At 44.7% G+C, this 22,178-nt stretch overlaps 1 protein-coding gene across 1 annotated transcript in view; it reads right to left on the bottom strand.

The window, feature by feature from the left end:
• plch2a (phospholipase C, eta 2a) overlaps positions 1-22,178 on the bottom strand; it is a 242,407-nt gene that overhangs the window by 76,613 nt on the left and 143,616 nt on the right. Inside the window, exon 2 of the mRNA XM_062998522.1 lies at positions 12,253-12,399. Within this exon, the coding sequence (XP_062854592.1) occupies positions 12,253-12,399 (147 nt within the window). The remainder of the gene's footprint in view (positions 1-12,252; positions 12,400-22,178) is intronic.

Genomic DNA, 22,178 nt, shown 5'->3' with positions numbered 1-22,178 from the left:
TTCTTGCTGATGGTCTTGCAGCCCATTCCAGCCTTGTGCAGGTCTACAATCTTGTCGCTGATGTCCTTTGATAGCTCTTTGGTCTTGCCCATGGTGGTCGAGAGATTTCAACGGAAGAAACTGATTCTGTGACAGGAGTCTTTTATACAGGGACAGGACTAATTTGTGTGCCTCTGCTGTGGGGGTCAGAATTCTTGCTGGTTGGTAGGGGATCAAATATTTATTTCCCTTAATTAAATACAAATTAATTTATAACTTTTATTTAATGTTTTTTTTCTGGATTTTTTGTTGATATTCTGTCTCTCTCTGTTAAAATAAACCTTCCATAAAAATTATAGACTGTTCAAGTCTTTGTAAGGGGGTAAACTTACAAAATCAGCAGGGGATCAAATACTTATTTCCCCCACTGTATATGTAATGTGATGTTATTTGAATGAATATAGAAAGAGTTTAATCCGATTGTTTTTTTTCCTATTGTGTCTGTAATCTACTATGAATTAAAATGAAAAGAAAATGAATTAAAGTGTGGTTTTATTAAAAATGTAAATAAAAAAATAAAAAAATAGTTTCTATATAATTATAGAAAGGGTTTAGTTAGGGCATTGTTTTTTTTTAGTTTCTTTTGTTTTCTTATGTTTAAATGTTATCTTAGTCAGCTGGTGTAACTACCGGGGGGGGCAGTTGCACTGGGGCCCATGGCAAGTGGGGGGTTCTCCACGACATTAACTAAACCCTCCACCGCACTGCCCCTCATTGGCTGCACTCGCCAGGTCGTTATTATTATATATATATATATATATATATATATATATATATATATATATATATATATATATATATATATATACAGTATATACAGTGTATCACTAAAGTGAGTACACCCCTCACATTTCTGCAAATATTTTATTATATCTTTTCATGGGACAACACTATAGGAATGAAACTTGGATATAACTTAGAGTAGTCAGTGTACAACTTGTATAGCAGTGTAGATTTACTGTCTTCTGAAAATAACTCAACACACAGCCATTAATGTCTAAATGGCTGGCAACATAAGTGAGTACACCCCACAGTGAACATGTCCAAATTGTGCCCAAAGTGTCAATATTTTGTGTGACCACCATTATTATCCAGCACTGCCTTAACCCTCCTGAGCATGGAATTCACCAGAGCTGCACAGGTTGCTACTGAAATCCTCTTCCACTCCTCCATGATGACATCACGGAGCTGGTGGATGTTAGACACCTTGAACTCCTCCACCTTCCACTTGAGGATGCGCCACAGGTGCTCAATTGGGTTTAGTCCATCACCTTTACCTTCAGCTTCCTCAGCAAGGCAGTTGTCATCTTGGAGGTTGTGTTTGGGGTCGTTATCCTGTTGGAAAACTGCCATGAGGCCCAGTTTTCGAAGGGAGGGGATCATGCTCTGTTTCATGTGGAATTCATGTTTCCCTCAATGAACTGCAGCTCCCCAGTGCCAGCAACACTCATGCAGCCCAAGACCATGATGCTACCACCACCATGCTTGACTGTAGGCAAGATACAGTTGTCTTGGTACTTCTCACCAGGGCGCCGCCACACATGCTGGACACCATCTGAGCCAAACAAGTTTATCTTGGTCTCGTCAGACCACAGGGCATTCCAGTAATCCATGTTCTTGGACTGCTTGTCTTCAGCAAACTGTTTGCGGGCTTTCTTGTGCGTCAGCTTCCTTCTGGGATGACGACCATGCAGACCGAGTTGATGCAGTGTGCGGCGTATGGTCTGAGCACTGACAGGCTGACCTCCCACGTCTTCAACCTCTGCAGCAATGCTGGCAGCACTCATGTGTCTATCTTTTAAAGCCAACCTCTGGATATGACACCGAACATGTGGACTCAACTTCTTTGGTCGACCCTGGCGAAGCCTGTTCCGAGTGGAACCTGTCCTGGAAAACCGCTGTATGACCTTGGCCACCATGCTGTAGCTCAGTTTCAGGGTGTTAGCAATCTTCTTATAGCCCAGGCCATCTTTGTGGAGAGCAACAATTCTATGTCTCACATCCTCAGAGAGTTCTTTGCCATGAGGTGCCATGTTGAATATCCAGTGGCCAGTATGAGAGAATTGTACCCAAAACACCAAATTTAAAAGCCCTGCTCCCCATTTACACCTGGGACCTTGACACATGACACCAGGGAGGGACAACGACACATTTGGGCACAATTTGGACATGTTCACTGTGGGGTGTACTCATTTATGTTGCCAGCTATTTAGACATTAATGGCTGTGTGTTGAGTTATTTTCAGAAGACAGTAAATCTACACTGCTATACAAGCTGTACACTGACTACTCTAAGTTATATTTAAGTTTCATGTCTATAGTGTTGTCCCATGAAAAGATATAATGAAATATTTGCAGAAATGTGAGGGGTGTACTCACTTTTCTGATACACTGTATATATATATATATATATATATATATATATATATATATATATATATATATATACTGTATATATATATATAAAATATTATACTGTATAATAATATAATATATAAAATATTATATAATAATACTGTATTTTCATGAGTGAGTATAAATATCATGTAGATTATACGTTGAATGTATAATGTATATTTATGTACAAATGTCTAATTTCCCCTGTAATTACTGAAAACATTAAGCTGTCCATTCCAAATACAAGTGTTGCTGCAGATGGTACTTTTAAACGTCCTGTGGTTATTATACTTGCAGACCCAGCAGAACACGAGGCGTTCTGTTACTATTATTAGATTGCTACTTGTGCCAGCTACTCAATCCACCACTGAGCAAGAACCCAAGTTCCTTAAAAAAACACCAAGAAAGGGAAACATTAAGATTAGATATAAGACTTTGTTGATCCCCTTGGGTAAATTAACTTGTTACAGCAGTTAAAAGAAAGACAGAAAAACAGGAAAATTCATAATGATGTACATACAGTAGTGTTCAAAAAAATAGCAGTCCAACACCATTACTTGATAAATCACTGTTTTTAGTAGAAGTGATATTTCTACATAGCAAAAAATTCACTTGAAAGTGTAGTAGAGTAATGAAAACAAAACAAACCCAACAATTAGGACATGCATCCCACTCATTCAAATGAGTAATTGAAGCATTGATTGAAAGGGGGTTGTTCAAAATAATAGCAGTGAGGAGTTCAATTGGTGAAGTCATTCATTCTGCAGAAGAACGGGTGTCAATTTTGGCCCTTATTTAATGTAGGAGGGTGGCAAATGTTGCACAGGTTGGTCATAGCTCATTTCCTTTTGAAATATTGGGTAAAATGGGTTGTTCCAGACATTGTTCTGATGAACAGCGTACTTTGATTAAAAAGTTGATTGTAGAGGGAAAAAACATACAGAGAAGTGCAGCAAATTATTGGCTGCTCAGCTAAAATGCCTTAAAGTGACAACCAAAATCTGAAAGACGCAGAAGGAAGCGTGGAACTACTGTTCGAATGGATCAGAGAATAGCCAGAATGGCAAAGGCTCAGCCAATGATCACCACCAGAAAGATCAAGGAACATCTGAAGTTACCAGTAAGTACAGAAGATGATTAAGTGAAGCCAATTTACCAGCAAGAACTCCTGCAAAGTCCCGTTGTTAAGATAAAGACACGTCCTGAATGGGTTCAAATTTGCCAAGGAACACATTGACTGGTCCAAAGAGAAATGGCTCAACATTTTGTGGACTGATGAAAGCAAAATTGTTCTTTTTGGGTCTAGTGGCCGTAGACAGTATGTCAGACGACCCCCGAGCACTGAATTCAAGCCACAGTACACTGTGAAGACAGTAAAGCATGGTGGTACAAAATGATGATATGGGGATGTTTCTCATACCATGGTGTTACGCCTATTTATCACATACGAGGGATCATGGATCAATTTAAATATATCAGAATACTTGAGGAGATCATGTTGCCCTATGTCGAAGAAGAAATGTCCTTAAAATGGGTGTTTCAACATGACAATGACCCAAAACATCTTGGTTACAGACAAACAAGATTGAGGTAATAGAGTGACCAGCCCAATCCCCTGACTTCAATTCCAGAGAGAACTTGTGGGCTGACGTCTGAAACACGTTTTTTTGAGGCAAAACCCAAAATTGCAGAAGAACTGTGGAATGTAGTCTAATCATCCTGGACTGGAATACCTGTTCAGAGGTGCCAGAAGTTGGTCGACTCCATGCAACACAGATCTCGGAAACAATTGTTATGCCACTGAATATTAGTTCAGTAATTTAAAGTAAAGTGAAACCTCAAACATTTTTTCATGTTAGATACATTTTTTTTAGTTTTTAAAGAAAAATGCTGGCACTGCAATTTTTTTGAACAGCCTAATATTCATTTTTCTTAACTTTCTGTAAAGGATTAACACAAACTGGCTACATTTAGTTAATGTTTTGATTTAGAATTGAAAGTGTAGTATTTTCAGTGCGTTTGCATTTATGGAAATAAAAGTTATTATAATGATTTTGTGCTTTATTCACTTTTTTAAAGTCACTGCTATTAGGAGACCTGCGGTAGCTGGTGAATGCACCCCGAGTTCCCAGCGAAACAGGTCTTACAGAGCCAAACAAACTAAGGCCTTAAATAGGAGGAGGACTAATTAGGGCTGATCACCTGCAGCTGCGGGGCTGGCTATTTAAGCCAGCCCTGTGCAGCGGCAGGTGTCGCACCTTTTGTTTGTTCCTGGTTCACAGGTGGCAGCTCGTCCACGCTTTCGTAGGCTTAGAGGGTATCCCCTGGTGGCATGCGCCATTCGGGTGTGTAGACTGCAAGGTCGAGGTATTCTTCGTTATTTTGCCTATTAGGATTAGCGTGGTGCGACGCCGTGCAGCCCTCGCGCTGCTTATTGTTTATCGATAGCATTAGCGGTGCTGCTACACAGCAAGCGTGTGCGCTTGTTGCGGTATCCGTGCAACCTCTTGTATCCAATTAGTAATTGGATTTAATAACCGCTGGGTGGCGACGCCGCTAAGCATTCGGCACTTACGCCGTCATCCCCGGTTCGAATCCGCTCTTTTGTCTGTCAAATTCCTAACCCATTATTCTCTCTTTTCCAGATCGGCGAATTCCCTCGGCTGCAAGCTTTCGCGAGGTAGACGTCGGTTGCGTACATCGCTAGCCTTCCGCTGTGCTGGGGCTAGCGTTTTCCGGGAGTTAACGCCTCCCGCGTTCCTGCGCTCTAGCGCCTTAAGCGCTTTTCCGCTCTCCGTCACCCGCGCTGTAATAGCGCGGAGTTAGCGCGCCCGGTTAGTACCTGGAAGACCGGGGTTCGCGCCCAACTTTATTATTTTCCTTTTGTATTTTGTTTGCCTGCTGGTTAAGCGGCGCCATCGGACTTCCCGATTGGTTTTTGTTTTTCTCTACCTTTTTCTCTTCTGTTGTTTGTTTCTAAATAAAAATAAAATATTAATTTTCTATAAGTTCTGCATTTGAGTCCTCCTTTCTTCCACGTAACAGAAAGGTGCGACCAGTATGGACTCAGCAGAACCCATACCGGTCTCAGACGCGCTACGCCACCAAGGGGTGGCGTTGGGCAGGCACGAGGCAGCCCTCAACGAATTGGCACAGCGGTTAGCAGTCCTAACCCAACTCCTGCCAACTTCGGAGCCCAGCCCTAATCCCAGAACCCACTCTGGGGAGTCTGCAACCCGCGACACGCCCATCCCTCCTCCCGAGAGATACTCGGGAGAAGCGAAAAAGTGCCGCGGATTTCTCCTCCAATGCTCGTTAGCATTTGAACTTCAACCGTCTCGCTACCCCACAGAACGCTCAAGGGTGGCCTACATCATTTCCCTTCTTACCGGGAGGGCGTTGGAATGGGCTACCGCACTTTGGGAGCAGAATGCCCCAGAGTGTTCATCTGAAAGCTCCTTTAAGGAAGCCCTCAAGGAGACATTTTTTCACCCTTCGGGGGGCCGAGAGGCGGGTCCTCGCCTACTCGAGCTCACCCAAGGTGGTCGCTCAGTAGCAGACTACGTTATAGAGTTTCGAACGCTAGCAGCAGAGTGTGGTTGGGATGAAGGGGCCCTCACCGCCATTTTTCATCGCGGCCTTTCCGGTAAGGTAAAGGACGAGCTGGCCACGAGAGATCCTCCTACCACCCTTAAGGCCTTTTACACGCTGGCCACGTCCATAGATACCCGTCTTCGCCAGCGAGCGCGGGAACGGGGTTTCTGTCCTCCGTTTACTCGCTCGTTGGTCCCTCCTAGCTCCCCTCCGCATAATCCCGACCCCGAACCCATGCAATTGGGGTCGACACGACCTGACGCCCCTAAGGCATCAGGTTTTCGCTCCAGACCCCAACAACCGTTAAACTAGCGGGCCGCTCTCGAACCAGGGAATCGAGAGAGGGCCAGACTAGTATTCCTGGTCAGGGTTTGTTTTTATCGGCCCAATTGTCTTGGGGTTCGGGCGACACAAACCTCCGGGTTTGTGTAGATTCGGGAGCGGTGGAGAGTTTTATGGACATCGATCTGGTACGCAGGCTGGGGATAGAGGTCCAACCGCTAGCCAAGCCGGTCTCGGTCCATGCTGTTGATGGTCGAGCCGTAGCGGGCAGCCCGATTACCCATCGGACGCAGCCCTTGACGTTGCGTCTGGAGGATCACGAGGAACGGATCTCCTTTTTAGTGACGCACGTTCCTCATCTCAAGGTGGTCCTGGGTTTTTCGTGGCTGCAAAGACACAACCCCCAGATCGACTGGGCCACCGGGTCAATCTTCATTTGGGGAACACGGTGTAGAGATTCATGCTTGCTTCAGGCCAGCGCGAATCTCCACCCGTCAGTACCAAAAATGGAGACCCCGGATTTGGCCACAGTTCCTCCTATGTACCATGATCTTCAGGAGGTTTTTAGCAAGTCCAGGGCGCGGGACTTGCCCCCCCACAGACCGTTCGATTGCGCCATCAATTTGTTGCCTGGCACTACCCCTCCTAGGGGGCGCCTTTTCTCACTCTCCGGTCCGGAGAAGGTTGCCATGGAGGAGTATGTGCGCGAGGCGCTCAAACAGGGGTTCATTCGTTCTTCTTCCTCCCCGGCCGGGGCGGGGTTCTTTTTTGTTGGCAAGAAGGACGATACCTTGCACCCCTGTATTGATTATCGCGGTCTAAATGCCGTTACGATCAAGGATCGGTACCCGCTGCCGCTGATGGCCACGGCTTTTGAAGCCCTTCAGCGAGCATCGATTTTTACAAAGCTCGACTTACGTAGCGCGTACAACCTGATCCGGATCAGGCAAGGGGACGAGTGGAAGACTGCGTTCATTACGCCCACTGGCCACTATGAGTATCGAGTAATGCCTTTTGGGTTAATGAATGCCCCCGCAGTCTTCCAAAGATTCATCAATGAGGTCCTACGGGAGACCCTTGATAAGTTCGTCTACGTCTATCTAGACGATATTCTTATTTTTAGCCGCTCCATCGACGAACACATAGGGCATGTCCGGCGAGTTCTCCAGCTCCTGCTTGAACACCATCTTTTCGTCAAGCTGGAGAAGTCCGTCTTTCACGCCCCTTCGGTTTCGTTCCTGGGGTTCATAGTGTCACAAGGCGCCCTTCGCATGGACCCGGCTAAAATCAATGCTGTAGAGAGCTGGCCAACTCCAAGTTCTGTTCGCCAAATGCAAAGGTTTTTGGGCTTTGCAAATTTTTTTAGGCGATTTATCAAGAACTTTAGCACTGTCGCTGCGCCACTAACAGCCCTTACTGGCAAGGGTCCGTTCACATGGTCGGTGCAGGCCCAACAAGCCTTTGACAGACTGAAAGCTCTCTTGACAACTGCTCCTGTCTTGCAGTTGCCTGACCCTGAGGAGCCATTCGTGGTCGAAGTGGATGCCTCTGAGGTTGGGGTTGGGGCAGTATTGTCCCAGAGAGTGGGGCCAGGAAAGAAGCTGCATCCGTGTGCCTTCTTTTCGCACCGCCTGACTCCGGCTGAGCGGAATTACCCGGTCGGAGACAGGGAACTTCTAGCCATTAAACTGGCTTTAGATGAGTGGCGACACTGGCTCGAGGGAGCCAAACTTCCTTTTCTCGTTTGGACGGACCACAAGAATTTGTCGTTCATCCAGCAAGTCAAAAGGATGAACTCACGTCAGGCCCGGTGGTCCTTATTTTTCGGTAGGTTCCACTTCACGCTGTCGTATAGACCGGGGTCCAGGAACGTCAAACCGGATGCCCTGTCTAGACAGTGGGAACCAACCAGGCCGGAGACCGAGCCTGATCCCGTGATTCCCTCGACCCAGATAGCTGCCCCAATCACCTGGGGTATTTCAAAGGTCATACGGGACGCCCAAGGGGCCGAACCCGACCCAGGTGGGGGACCTCCTGACAGGCTGTATGTACCTACTACTGTACGGCGTCAGGTGTTTGAGTGGGCTCACGCCTCTCCTTTTGCGGCGCACCCAGGTGTGACTAAGTCCCTGGTCCTGCTGCGCCGAAGATTTTGGTGGCCGGGGATGGAGAATCAGGTACGTGACTTCGTCCGTGCCTGCACTGTGTGCGCTCTTAACAAGAGTCCCAGGGAGCGCCCACGTGGCCTTCTCCATCCGTTGCCAATACCTTCAAGACCGTGGTCCCATATCGCTCTGGATTTTGTGACAGAGTTGCCAAAGTCTAGAGGGTTCACGGCGGTGTTGGTAATTGTCGACCGATTCACCAAGTCTTGCCTATTTGTCCCTCTGCCCAAGCTACCATCCGCCATGGGTACTGCGCAGATCATCCTGCAACATGTGGTGAGAGCGCATGGGGTTCCATCAGACATTGTGTCTGATCGGGGTCCGCAGTTTGTGAGCCAGTGCTGGCGGGCCTTTTGCCAACTCATTGGCGCTAAGGCCAGCTTATCCTCGGGGTATCACCCCGAGTCGAATGGGCAATCGGAAAGGCTCATCCAGGATCTGAGCAAGATGCTCAGGTGCCTGACGGCAGGGAATCCAGCCACATGGTCGGATAAATTACTGTGGGCTGAATTTGCTCACAATACCCTGCATCACTCGGCGATAGGAATGTCACCGTTTGAAGCTCAGTTCGGGTACCCTCCTCCGCTCTTTCCTGAGCAGGAGCAGCAAGTAGCGGTCCCGTCTGTACAGCTTCATGTCCGCCGCTGCCGCGCCGCCTGGCGTAAAGCAAGGCAGGCACTTGTGGCCACCCAGCGCTCCATGAAGCGCACTGCTGATCGCAGGCGGCAGCCGGCTCTCACCTTCCGGCCGGGCCAACGTGTCCTTGTGTCAACGAGGGATCTCCCCGTCAGAGGTGCCCCTCACAAGCTGGCACCTAGGTACATTGGCCCGTTTAAGGTGGTCAGGCGGATCAACCCGGTGACCTATAGGTTGGAGCTTCCTCCCAGAATGAAAGTGCATCCAACCTTTCACGTCTCCCAACTCCGACCATTTATGTGCGGAGGAGTTTTACCCCCTCCCCAGCCTCCCGCCCCTCGTATCATCCAGGGTGCCCCTGCCTTTACTGTCCGCCGCCTGCTGGATTGCAGAAAGGTTCAGGGTAGCACCCAATACTTGGTGGATTGGGAAGGCTACGGCCCTGAGGAACGTTCATGGGTACCGGCTCGGCAGATCCTGGACCCTGAACTGATCCGCGAGTTCCGCCGGAACCGTGATGCGGGTCTTGGGACCTCAGGAGCTGTCCCTAGAGGAGGGGGTTCTATTAGGAGACCTGCGGTAGCTGGTGAATGCACCCCGAGTTCCCAGCGAAACAGGTCTTACAGAGCCAAACAAACTAAGGCCTTAAATAGGAGGAGGACTAATTAGGGCTGATCACCTGCAGCTGCGGGGCTGGCTATTTAAGCCAGCCCTGTGCAGCGGCAGGTGTCGCACCTTTTGTTTGTTCCTGGTTCACAGGTGGCAGCTCGTCCACGCTTTCGTAGGCTTAGAGGGTATCCCCTGGTGGCATGCGCCATTCGGGTGTGTAGACTGCAAGGTCGAGGTATTCTTCGTTATTTTGCCTATTAGGATTAGCGTGGTGCGACGCCGTGCAGCCCTCGCGCTGCTTATTGTTTATCGATAGCATTAGCGGTGCTGCTACACAGCAAGCGTGTGCGCTTGTTGCGGTATCCGTGCAACCTCTTGTATCCAATTAGTAATTGGATTTAATAACCGCTGGGTGGCGACGCCGCTAAGCATTCGGCACTTACGCCGTCATCCCCGGTTCGAATCCGCTCTTTTGTCTGTCAAATTCCTAACCCATTATTCTCTCTTTTCCAGATCGGCGAATTCCCTCGGCTGCAAGCTTTCGCGAGGTAGACGTCGGTTGCGTACATCGCTAGCCTTCCGCTGTGCTGGGGCTAGCGTTTTCCGGGAGTTAACGCCTCCCGCGTTCCTGCGCTCTAGCGCCTTAAGCGCTTTTCCGCTCTCCGTCACCCGCGCTGTAATAGCGCGGAGTTAGCGCACCCGGTTAGTACCTGGAAGACCGGGATTCGCGCCCAACTTTATTATTTTCCTTTTGTATTTTGTTTGCCTGCTGGTTAAGCGGCGCCATCGGACTTCCCGATTGGTTTTTGTTTTTCTCTACCTTTTTCTCTTCTGTTGTTTGTTTCTAAATAAAAATAAAATATTAATTTTCTATAAGTTCTGCATTTGAGTCCTCCTTTCTTCCACGTAACAACTGCTATTTTTTTGAACACTACTGTATATTATTGTAAAAATATTATATATACATTAAAAATATGAACAATATATTACATATTGCACTTTTTGTATTGCACTATAGACATGAAAGGGTAGAATGAGAGTATAATATATTACATATTATTATTGTAAGCCCTGATGGCTGCAGGAATGAAGAATCTGCAGTAGCGCTCCTTCTTACACAGGGGGTGAATAAGTCTGGTGTAGTGGATGTGCGGTGTTGTCCAGGATAGATGACAGCTTGGCTATCATCCTCCTTTCTCCCACCTCCTCTGCAGGTTCGAGAGGACAGTTCAAGACAGAGCTCGCTCTCTTGATCAGCTTGTTCAGTCTTTTCCTGTCTCTCTCTGAGATTGCACCTCCCCAGCACACCACTGCATAAAAGATGGCACACTCCACAGGACCTCAGTCTCCTCAGTAGGTGGAGGCGACTTTGGTCCTTTCTGTATAGAACATCATATAGAGTTGCTAGACCAGTCCAGTTTGTTATTGAGGTGAACACCCAGGTATTTGTACTCCCTTGCCATCTTAATGTCCAAACCCTGGATGCTCACAGGTGTGGTGTGATGCAACCTTTTCCTGAAATTGATCACCAATTCTTTACTCTTACTGGTGTTAATGTGAAGTCCTTGATGACCCTCCTATATTCCAGTTAATTCCCATCAGATAAACATCCAACAATGGCTGTGTTTTCTGAGAACTTTTGAAGGTAGCAGTCTTGTGTGTTGTGTCTAAAGTCAGATGTTGACCTTTGTGGTGCCCCCATACTGCAAACCGCTCCATTTGACACACAGTCCTGAAGCCTCATATACTGTGGTCTGTTGGAGAGGTAATTAATCGTCCATGCGTTGAGGTGACAGTCGACTCCAGCATGGTTGTAGGGTGTTGAATGTACTGGAAAAGTAAAAAAACGTGACCATCACAGTGCTCCCAGGGGTGTCAGGGTGTGAGAGGGATCTGTGTAGTAGATAGATGACTGCGTCCTCTAAACCAGTGCCAGTTTTGTAGGCAAACTGCAGGGGGTTTAGCAATGGGTAACTAAAGGAAAAAGTGATACTAAAAGACACGCCAGTGCTGGACGCTACTCCTGTCATTTATGGGCATATAGGATTTAATGCCACACCACCAGTAGAGGCATGTGTCCAGGATGGTTCTTCTGGACATGGTAATGGCTACACTCACAAATACACAAGAGAGGACCATGTACCCAGCTCACAGAAACCAAATTAAAAGGATGCTGGGCAGTTCATTGAGTCTGATTTACAACCTGGCATAGCGGCAACAAGGGCTAGGTAGGTGGGCATATTGTATAGATCAAACAATTTTCCTCCAGTCTAGTCATATCCAATTACCTAATTACTGGTGCAATTCTCCACTCACAATCTTAGAACAACAACCACAACCTTCTCAGCATCTTAGCAACAACCGCTACCCAATATTCATAGAGCCGGCCGTGTTTTTCACCCACACAAAGGCAGGTTCATATAGTGATCCATAACACGTACAGAGAGTCTCGCACTGATCCCCATTATCCCCTGCCTTAATGAACTGTAATATGATACTCACATTTAATTACTTATATTAAGTGTACTTACTTTTCGCCCTCTCGTTCTTCCTGGAGGGCCTCCAGCGGATGCAGGACTTGTGTTCGTCCAGGAAATAATAGCGCACTAGACCCTTGGAACCACCTCTCAGCTTCACCATCTGAGTCCCTGACTGCATTGAGCTCATACATTTCTCCACTGAAAGAGATAAATAACATGGGCAAAGAGTTTAGACAATCTTGCCAAGCAGAAATGATACATTCAGGTTGCATAAAATGAATCATTTACTTAAAAATATAAAAATTGCTTAGACAATAAATAAATGTTTTAACATAGACGTGGTTACATGAACTTTAACTCTACATGAGTCACTATTGTGTATGTACTGTACAATCCACTATAGTTTATAGTTCTCTGTGTATAATGTCATAATGTTGACCTATAGAGGTATTAAAGAAACTGGAGAGAGTGGTTTGTAACTCTGGTTCTTGAACTGGTTGCATTCTGACTCCTTAGAACTTTGGCGCTACTCAGAGAACCGGCTGCACAACATACACGGCAGAAGTAAACAGTAGTAACTAGCACATGGATTACCTATGAACATCTGTGCTGCTGTTGCAAATTATAGTTTGTTTTAGACACCTGTCAAAATTGATAGCACAGCTCAAGTGTTTGAGATCTCAGTGATGGTGAGTTAGTGCATTAGACCATACAAGCCCCCATCCTACCTAAATGTACCCCACTAAATTATCAGACTATTAGTCATAGCTTTATCACTATAAGTTTAGTAAAAAAATTATTCAACTTATGTAACTGAACTAAGCAACTTTTACGTTTACGTTACATTTACATATGTGGCATTTAGCAGATGCTTTTATTCAAAGTGACTTACAATTATGACTGAATACAACTTGAGCAATTGAGGATTAAGAGTCTTGCTCAGGGACCCAAACAGTGGCAACTTGGCGATTGTGGGCCTTGAACCAGCAACCTTCTGATTACTAGTCCAGTACCTTAATTGCTAAGCTACCCTTGCCCCCTTTTGAGTTCTGTTACACCTTTGAAAATATATATCAATAAAATATAATAAAATAATTTATGAGAATTCTGCTGCTGTGTTATGCAGTCTCCAGGCCAACAATGGATGGGTGGGGAGTCACATGGACAATAAACTGACTCTACGTATGCTGTGTGGGAACCCACCACTTGTGGGTCATAAGAATGGACTTTCATGCTGTTCTTTAATGGTCAGTACCCCCACAGGACCACTATAGAGTAGGTATTATTTAGGTGGTGGATCATTCTCAGCACTGCAGTGACACTGACATGGAGTTTTTAAACACCTCACTGTCACTGCTAGACTCAGAATAGTCCACCAACCAAAAATATCCAGCCAACATCGCCCAGTTGGCAGCATCCTGTGACCACTGATGAAGGTCTAGAAGATGACCAACTCAAACAGCAGCAATAGATGAGCGATCGTCTCAGTCTTTACATCTACAAGGTGGACCAACTAGGTAGGAGTGTCTAATAGAGTGGACTAGGTGAGTGGACACGGTATTTCAAAACTCCAGTAGCGCTGCTGTGTCTGAGCCACTCATACCAACACAACACACACTAACACACCACCACCATGTCAGTGTCACTGCAGTGCTGAGAATGATCCACCACCCAAATACAGTGGGGTCAAAAAGTATTTAGTCAGCCACTGATTGTGCAGGTTCTCCTACTTAGAAAGATGAGAGAGGTCTGTAATTTTCATCATAGGTACACTTCAACTATGAGAGACAAAATGAGAAAAAAAAATCCAGAAAATAACATTGTAGGATTTTTAAAGAATTTATTCGTAAATTATGGTGGAAAATAAGTATTTGGTCAATAACAAACAAGCAAGATTTCTGGCTCTCACAGACCTGTAACTTCTTCTTTAAGAAGCTCTTCTGTCCTCCACTCGTTACCTGTATTAATGGCACCTGTTTGACCTCGTTATCTGTATAAAAGACACCTGTCCACAGCCTCAAACAGTCAGACTCCAAACTCAACCATGGCCAAGACCAAAGAGCTGTCGAAGGACACCAGGAAGAAAATTGTAGACCTGCACCAGGCTGGGTAGAGTGAATCTACAATAGGCAAGCAGGTTGGTGTGAATAAATCAACTGTGGGAGCAATTGTAAGAAAATGGAAGACATACAAGACCATTGATAATCTCCCTCGATCTGGGGCCCCACGCAAGATCTCATCCCGTGGGGTCAAAATGATCATGAGAACGGTGAGCAAAAATCCCAAAACTACACGGAGGGACCTGATGAATGACCTGCAGAGAGCTGGGACCAAAGTAACAAAGGCTACCATCAGTAAACACACTACGCCGAGAGGGACTCAAATCCTGAAGTGCCAGGCGTGTCCCCCTGCTTAAGCCAGTACATGTCCAGGCCCGTCTGAAGTTTGCCAGAGAGCATATGGATGATCCAGAAGAGGATTGGGAGAATATCATGTGGTCAGATGAAACCAAAATGGAACTTTTTGGTAAAAACTCAACTCGTCGTGTTTGAAGGAAGAAGAAAAACCCAAGAACACCATACCTACTGTGAAGCATGGGGGTGGAAACATCATGCTTTGGGGCTGTTTTTCTGCAAAGGGGACAGGGCGACTGATCCGTGTTAAGGGAAGAATGAACGGGGCCATGTATCGTGAGATTTTAAGCCAAAACCTGCTTCCATCAGTGAGAGCATTGAAGATGGAACGTGGCTGGGTCTTCCAGCATGACAATAATCCCAAACACACCGCTCGAAGGAGTGGCTCCATAAAAAGCATTTCAAGGTCCTGGAGTGGCCTAGCCAGTCTCCAGACCTCAACCCCATAGAAAATTTGTGGACTCCGTGTTGCCCAGCGACAGCCCCAAAACATCACTGCTCTAGAGGAGATCTGCATGGAGGAATGGGCCAAAATACCAGCTACAGTGTGTGCAAACCTGGTGAAGACTTACAGGAAACGTTTGACCTCTGTCATTGCCAACAAAGGTTATGTTACAAAGTATTGAGTTGAACTTTTGATATTGACCAAATACTTATTTTCCACCATAATTTACAAATAAATTCTTTAAAAATCCTACAATGTGATTTCCTGGATGTTTTTTCTCATTTTGTCTCTCATAGTTGAAGTGTAACTATGATGAAAATTACAGACCTCTCTCATCTTTCTAAGTAGGAGAACCTGCACAATCAGTGGCTGACTAAATACTTTTTGGCCCCACTGTAATACCTGCTCTGTGGTGGTGAAGAACAGCGTGAAGGGGGGCTAACAAAGCATGCATAGAAACAGATGGACTACAGTCAGTAATTGTAGAACTACAAAATGCTTCTATATGGTAAGTGGAGCTGATAAAATGGACAGTGAGTGTAGAAACGGAGCTGGTGAGGATTGATTGGGTGAGCTGTACATTAATTAGAAAATAAAATGAATAATATTATTATTCAAAACTGTCGCTAAATGAGGTAAGTATCTGATGTTAATATACACCATCTCTAGATAGAAAAGGTGTTTGGAACTATAGAATCGTCCTTGGTGATTCAGTTCAAGTTGGCACATTCTATTGGCCAGTGCTCGTTCATATTCCTAAACCATTTCCACCAGACCAGGCCATGTACAATCAGCAGTTGGGCATCAATAATTGACGTCTGCCCTTCTGACTGGCATCATGCTGAAAATGAAACTCTTTTGGCCATATGCCCAACTCCAGATGCTCAGCCTGCATTAAACTGCTTAATAATGGCTTAATAATGGTGATTTCAATAAACACTAGTGAGGAATAGACAGCAGATGGATAAATACACTCCATTCAAACTCCAAGACTTGAGATACGATATGAATGTTTTATGTAAAAATCTATTAAACTTAAATGTACCAACTAGTGCAGGCAAACTAGCCGTATTTATTTTATACAGAGAAATCACAAGGTGGTCAATCATAATGACCAAGAAGGAATTAAGCGGTCATGGCACAAAATTGCTGTAATTATATTTTTCACTGAATTGCTTTCTTTTAAGGGTTTATAGTCTGTATAAATCAATAAGGCACCTTAAACACTGAGACACTGAGTCAAACTACTATAACATTTAAATATTTAGGGGGTTGACGGAACAGCATTTTTCTAGTTGGGGTACCTGGATATCCCAAGTAGTGTACAGGTATAACATCCACATTGCTCTGTGGTCCAGTTCCGATGCTCACGTGCCCATTGTTGGCGCTTTTTGGGGTGGACAGGGGTCAGCATGGGCACCCTGACTGGTCTGCGGCTATGCAGCCCCATACACACCAAACTGTGATGCACTGTGTATTCTGACACCTTTCTATCAAAACCAGCATTAACTTCTTCAGCAATTTGAGCTACAGTAGCTCGTCTGTTGGATCGGACCAGACGAGCCAGCCTTTGCTCCCCATGTGCATCAATGAGCCTTGGCCGCCCATGACCCTGTCGCCGGTTTACCACTGTTCCTTCCTTGGTCCACTTTTGATAGATACTGACCACTGCTCTGACCCAGTCGTCTAGCCATCACAATTTGGGCCTTGTCAAACCCATTTTTCCTGCTTTTAACAGGAGCCGTGATGAAGAGATAATCAGTGTTTTTGACTTCACCTGTCAGTGGTCATAATGTTATGCCTAGTCGGTGTACTAGCATGTCTCTTCATAGACTTTTTGGAGAAAATGCTCTGTTCCAAATCCGCAGCATCCACATTTTCTAATATTTCCTAATTATCTTTTCAATATCTGTGGTTTGTTTTATTACGGTTTAGTAAGGTCAGACATCACCTTAGCGACTCAGATCATCATCTCAAAGCAGAAAATAACAATAGCCTGAATTTAAGTTACCTAACACAGTTAAAAAAAATAGGGCCTTAGGTCTTTCCTTTGTTTCCTATGGCATGTGGCAGTGCTGCTTAGCGTGCTGCTGCGTTAGGCTCATGATTCACCTGATTGAACTTTGACCCAGGTTGTCGCTGATCTTTTCAAAGCGCCTCCAATGAGACGAACTGTTTGATATGACGCAATAAAAGCGACACAGGCTGGAGGAACAACACCTAACAAGAACAAAGCTTAACGTGACAATGTATTAAAACAATGAGTGAGGAATTTCATTAGTGGAGAGAACTTTTGAGCAGTAATAATTAAGAGAGGTTAGGTGTTCCTGCGTCACTTTTTTAACGATAAGCGGTTGAAACACTCTCGGAAAAGCTGATTCTTACAATTTGTCAGCACCTCGAGCTATAACACAAGTTTAAAAGTGAAACAGTGAAGGAAATACAGCTTTTACAACACCCCTCAAACCAAGCGCTGAGCAAAGAGGCAGTTTGCGCAAAGAGCACAAAACGCTAATGCTAACTATACAAAGCAAATTTTCCACATTTCCAATGTTTGATACCATTGGAAAAGGGGGCATTTAGATATAGGCGACTGTTATGTATAGAGGATCTAGAGCGCTTTTTAGCCCACATTATCATAGTATGGCAAGCTATAACAATGCTGCTCCTGCCAGATGTGACGGGACCTGGTGTGTTTGCACCAAGAATGTCAAGAACTCACTACAGACTTTTTTACAGACTGGACTGAATAATAACTCTTATTATTTATTTGTTTATTGCTAAATCTTATTTCTTTAAAGTATCCTCCAGACCACCCAAGAAGGATGGGCCCTGCTGAGTCTGGTTCATCTCAAGGTTTCTTCTTGTAATTTTAAGGGAGCTTTTCCTTGCCACTGTGGCCCTCGGCTTGCTCAGCATGGGTTTTTGTATCTGTTGGTCCTGGTTTTTGTAAAGTTGCTTTGAGACAATGTCTATTGTAAAAAGCGCTATATAATTAAATTTGACTTGACTTGACTATAACAAGGTTGTTAATGACGAAACTTGCAATTTATGCTAAATTAATATATTGTTTGTGCTTTACTTACAAATGAAACTCAAAATAAACACTATTCACACTTAAAACCAAGTGAAACAAAGCACATTACACAAACCAGGAGCTGGAAGCTGCAATGCTTTCTAAAATTATTATCTGCTGTGTGGGCTTGTGGTGAGTGACACTGTTCCTCCTGCACTATTTAAAAACTCATGGATGAAAACCTATGCCCAGAATGCAGTGAAAACCTCATCTCAGTCTTGCCAAGTCATGGTGGGTACTGTGGATAAACAGTATAAAAACTTAACTGTATGGTATGTATGTGCCAATATAACACAGCATGATAAACAGTGCATTTCAGACACCTACGTTTAATTCTGGCTATCAAGATAAAGAGAGAGATGGCAGAAGCCACAGTTGGATATATGACAAAAGGCTTGTTGGACATCCTATTCCAAAACTGGGAAATGGGCTGTTAAGTGCGTAGCGGTTAAGGTACTGGACTAGTAACCTAAAGGTCGTTGGTTCAAGTCCAGGTTGTCACTGTTGGGCCCTTAAGCATCAGTTGCTTAGACAATGTATTGGCACAGTACTGTAGAAGAACATTTCTAAGATGAGGCACTTAGGCCACTGGTGTTCCTCCATAACGCACTTATCAAACCTTTTTAGGCCCCGGGTTGTACACAGGGGGTGTGTTCGAAAACCTAGGGAGCTGCCTTGCTGTCTTACTGTCTACATAGGCAGCTGCCTTAGTAGAGAGGATTCTAATAAGTCAATGACTTATAAGGCAGGTTATTCGAACGCACTACTTAGATAGCGATTCCATCGGGTTTCGCATTTCGCGTTTAGCATCTAGCCATTAAAACCAATAAACTGAGGTAGCACAGCACGCTAACGTCAATATAACATCTTCCTTCATGTACCGATAACGGTAAAATTTCCTGACAAGCCCGAACTTGCAAATAAAAACACTCGGTACAAGTTTATACAAGTTAAAAATCAGTAATATTTTATTTACGTTTGAAAATAACTCGTCAGCCATGTTTATCTTTCTGTGAGAGAAGAACGCCCGACCCGAAATTAATGCTGGGATTGCCTCGATCACTAAGGACGCTTCCGATGCTCACTTGTTCTTGAGCCAAAATAACATTGAAGTAATAAGATGCCTCAGAAGTGTGGATTTTAAGGCATCTAGGATTTCGAACAGCCTCCTTCTCGGGAGCGCGCACAGAATGACGTAAAATGCTGCCTATGTAGACAGCTCCCTAGCTTTTCGAACACACCCAGGGGCTCAATCATTGTTGTCTCAAAATTGGAAGTATACAGAGTACTTTTTAATGTTATATACAGGTAATTGTTTTTATACTGTCTGTATAGCCGTAGTTATATAGCCGTAACCTAGTGGTTAGGGTACTGAACTAGTAATAAGAAGATTGCTGGTTCAAGCCCCACCACTGCCAGGTTGCTGCTGTTGGGCCCTTGAGCAAGGCCCTTGACCCTCAACTGCTTAGACTGTATACTGTAACTGTACTGTAAGTCGCTTTGGATAAAGGCGTCTGTTAAATGCTGAAAATGTAAATGTAAATATTGGGGCAGCAAGGTGGCTCGGTGGGTAGTACTGTCGCCTCACAGCAAGAAGGTCCTGGGTTCAATCCCCAGGTAGGTCCTTTCTGTGTGAAGTCTGCATGTTCTTCCCGTGTCTGTGTGGGTTTCCTCCGGGAGCTCCGGTTTCCTCCCACAGTTCAAAGACATGCAAGTGAGGTAAATTGGAAACACTAAACTGTCCATGAGTGTGTTCTATATAACCTTGTGAACTGATGAATCTTGTGTAATGAGTAACTACCGTTCCTGTCATGAATGGAACCAAAGTGTAAAACATGACGTTAAAATCCTAATAAACAAACAAACATTTAATCTGAGCTTTGCTACCGACCTAGCCAGGCTTCCAACAGACAAAATTGGCCGTGTCTGAGAAAGGGAAGGTCAGATGGCAGAAGCCACAGTTGGACACATGACAAAAGGCTTGTTGGATATCCTATTCCAAAACTGGGGAATGGGCAGCTGTTAAGCGCCTAGCGCTTAAGGTACTGAACTAGTAACCCAGAAGTCACTGGTTCATGCCCCACTGCCAGGTTGTCACTGTTGGGCACTTGAGCAAAACTCTTAACCATCAATAGCTTAGACAATATACTGGCACAGTACTGTAACTTGCTTTGGATAAAAGTGTCCTCTAAATGCTGAAGGAAACAATAAACTGTTTGTTTGTATTTCAGTTTCACAGGACCACGGAACACATTAACAGGTTTCCCGTACCTCCTTATGGGAAAAAATACCTTGAAACTCAACGCCTTTTAAACTTGACTTCACTCCCAGAACCAACTGACATCAAGTGTCAACCTACCACTGTAGTACACTTTTTGAATCTCAGCTTTGCTACCGACCTAGCCAGGCTTCCAACAGACAAAATTGGCCGTGTCTGAGAGAGGGAAGGTCAGATGATCGTTTTTCTCCTCGCTTAGTCTGGACACCGACAGCAAGTTGGGTTGAGAATGTGGTCACACAGATCATAGCATGACTCTCTATGTGTTATGGCTCTGTGTGGGAACCCACCACCTCACCACTGGCGGGTGATAAGAAGGAGCGCGTAAAGTCTGCGGCTACGCTTGGCCAGAGCGGAGGTTGTAAAAACTGGGAAAGAAATGCAATAAAAACACTTAAGCTCTATAGCTATCACTATACAACTTGCGTGCAAACCCCATTTCTGCACAGCTAATCCCACTCTGAGGTCTAATCTAAGGTCTACTTTGCCCCAGAATCAAAAAGTGGCAGCGGCATCTCCAAAGCACCACATGAGCAGGTCCATTACGCTATAAAGTATCGGAGAGAATTATTAAAAAGTGCTCCACTGTCCCCAGATCGTTCAGACGTAATAGTTCAGGGGCTCGTCGGAGACCTCTGAAAGTGGAGAGCTCGTTAGATTTTAATTACAGACGATCTGGTTGTGCCAGCAGCTACAGGGAGGATGTCAGATATGAAGAGCACTTGGAGGAAAGAAATGACATTATTAAATTTGGGGTTGAATGATTCATGGGCTGTTTATAAGAGGCAAATAGGGTACAGTTCATTGTTTTGTGCACTGCTGAATTATAACGGGCTGAATCTGAAAGAAACGAAGATAGTCAGGAATTCTGGGACAAAAGACGTTGGTTTAAATGTTTTATTAATGCATAAAACAATCCGTATAAACACACATAAACCTTTTCCTGCAGATACGTTCCAAACTGGTTGCTGTGGAAACCAGGTTAAAAACGTGCAGTAAATTAGGTTCTGATGATCCAAAAATAAAATACGCTCCCAGACATAGCACTTCATTTTATACACAGAATGGTATTTGTGTGTGCAGCTTTGTTTATTTGGAAAAAAAAAACACTATTCAAGATTATTTAATCAATCATTGTCTGTTCTACCAACGTTTTATCCAATTCAGGGTCGTAGTGGATATAATTGAGTGAAATGCAGGATCCACTGAGTCTTTAATGAGCTGAACGCCCATGATCTTTGATCCCTCAGACGGCACTGCATCAAGAACCGCCACTCAACAATAGCTGATATAACCACATGGGTGAGGGATTACTTTGGACATGAAATATCTCAGGTTCATCCTGTCTGCAATCATATTAAAAGTCAAAGTAAATGTAAGAAACTCTACGTTAACACAAAAAAGGTTAAGGAATGAGTGACATTCGCTGCTATTTAAGCCAGTTTCAGGGAACATTGGTCTGATCCAGGTGCCTTCTGGCTGTCTACTCAATTTGTGTCAACACATGGTCTGCTGAGCCCTTCCTTTCCTTCTGTCATAGACTTAAGCTTAATTGGATTGCCTTACGTCCATATGTCAACTACAGTTGTGGTAAAACGCTTATATTTATTTTAAGGGACATCTAGTGTGCAAGCATGGGTTTCAACTGCAAGTAAATAATTTAAACAGGAATTGGGGGATTGAGATTAGGGTTGGGGTATAGTTGGGATTTACACATTAAAGATTTGGGGTTGAGGTAGGAGGTTAAGGTTGGAGGCAAGGATT

Source organism: Trichomycterus rosablanca, chromosome 7 (genome assembly GCF_030014385.1).
Source record: "Trichomycterus rosablanca isolate fTriRos1 chromosome 7, fTriRos1.hap1, whole genome shotgun sequence".
Classification (NCBI taxonomy): domain Eukaryota; kingdom Metazoa; phylum Chordata; class Actinopteri; order Siluriformes; family Trichomycteridae; genus Trichomycterus; species Trichomycterus rosablanca.
This window is presented reverse-complemented; position numbering and strand designations above follow the sequence as displayed.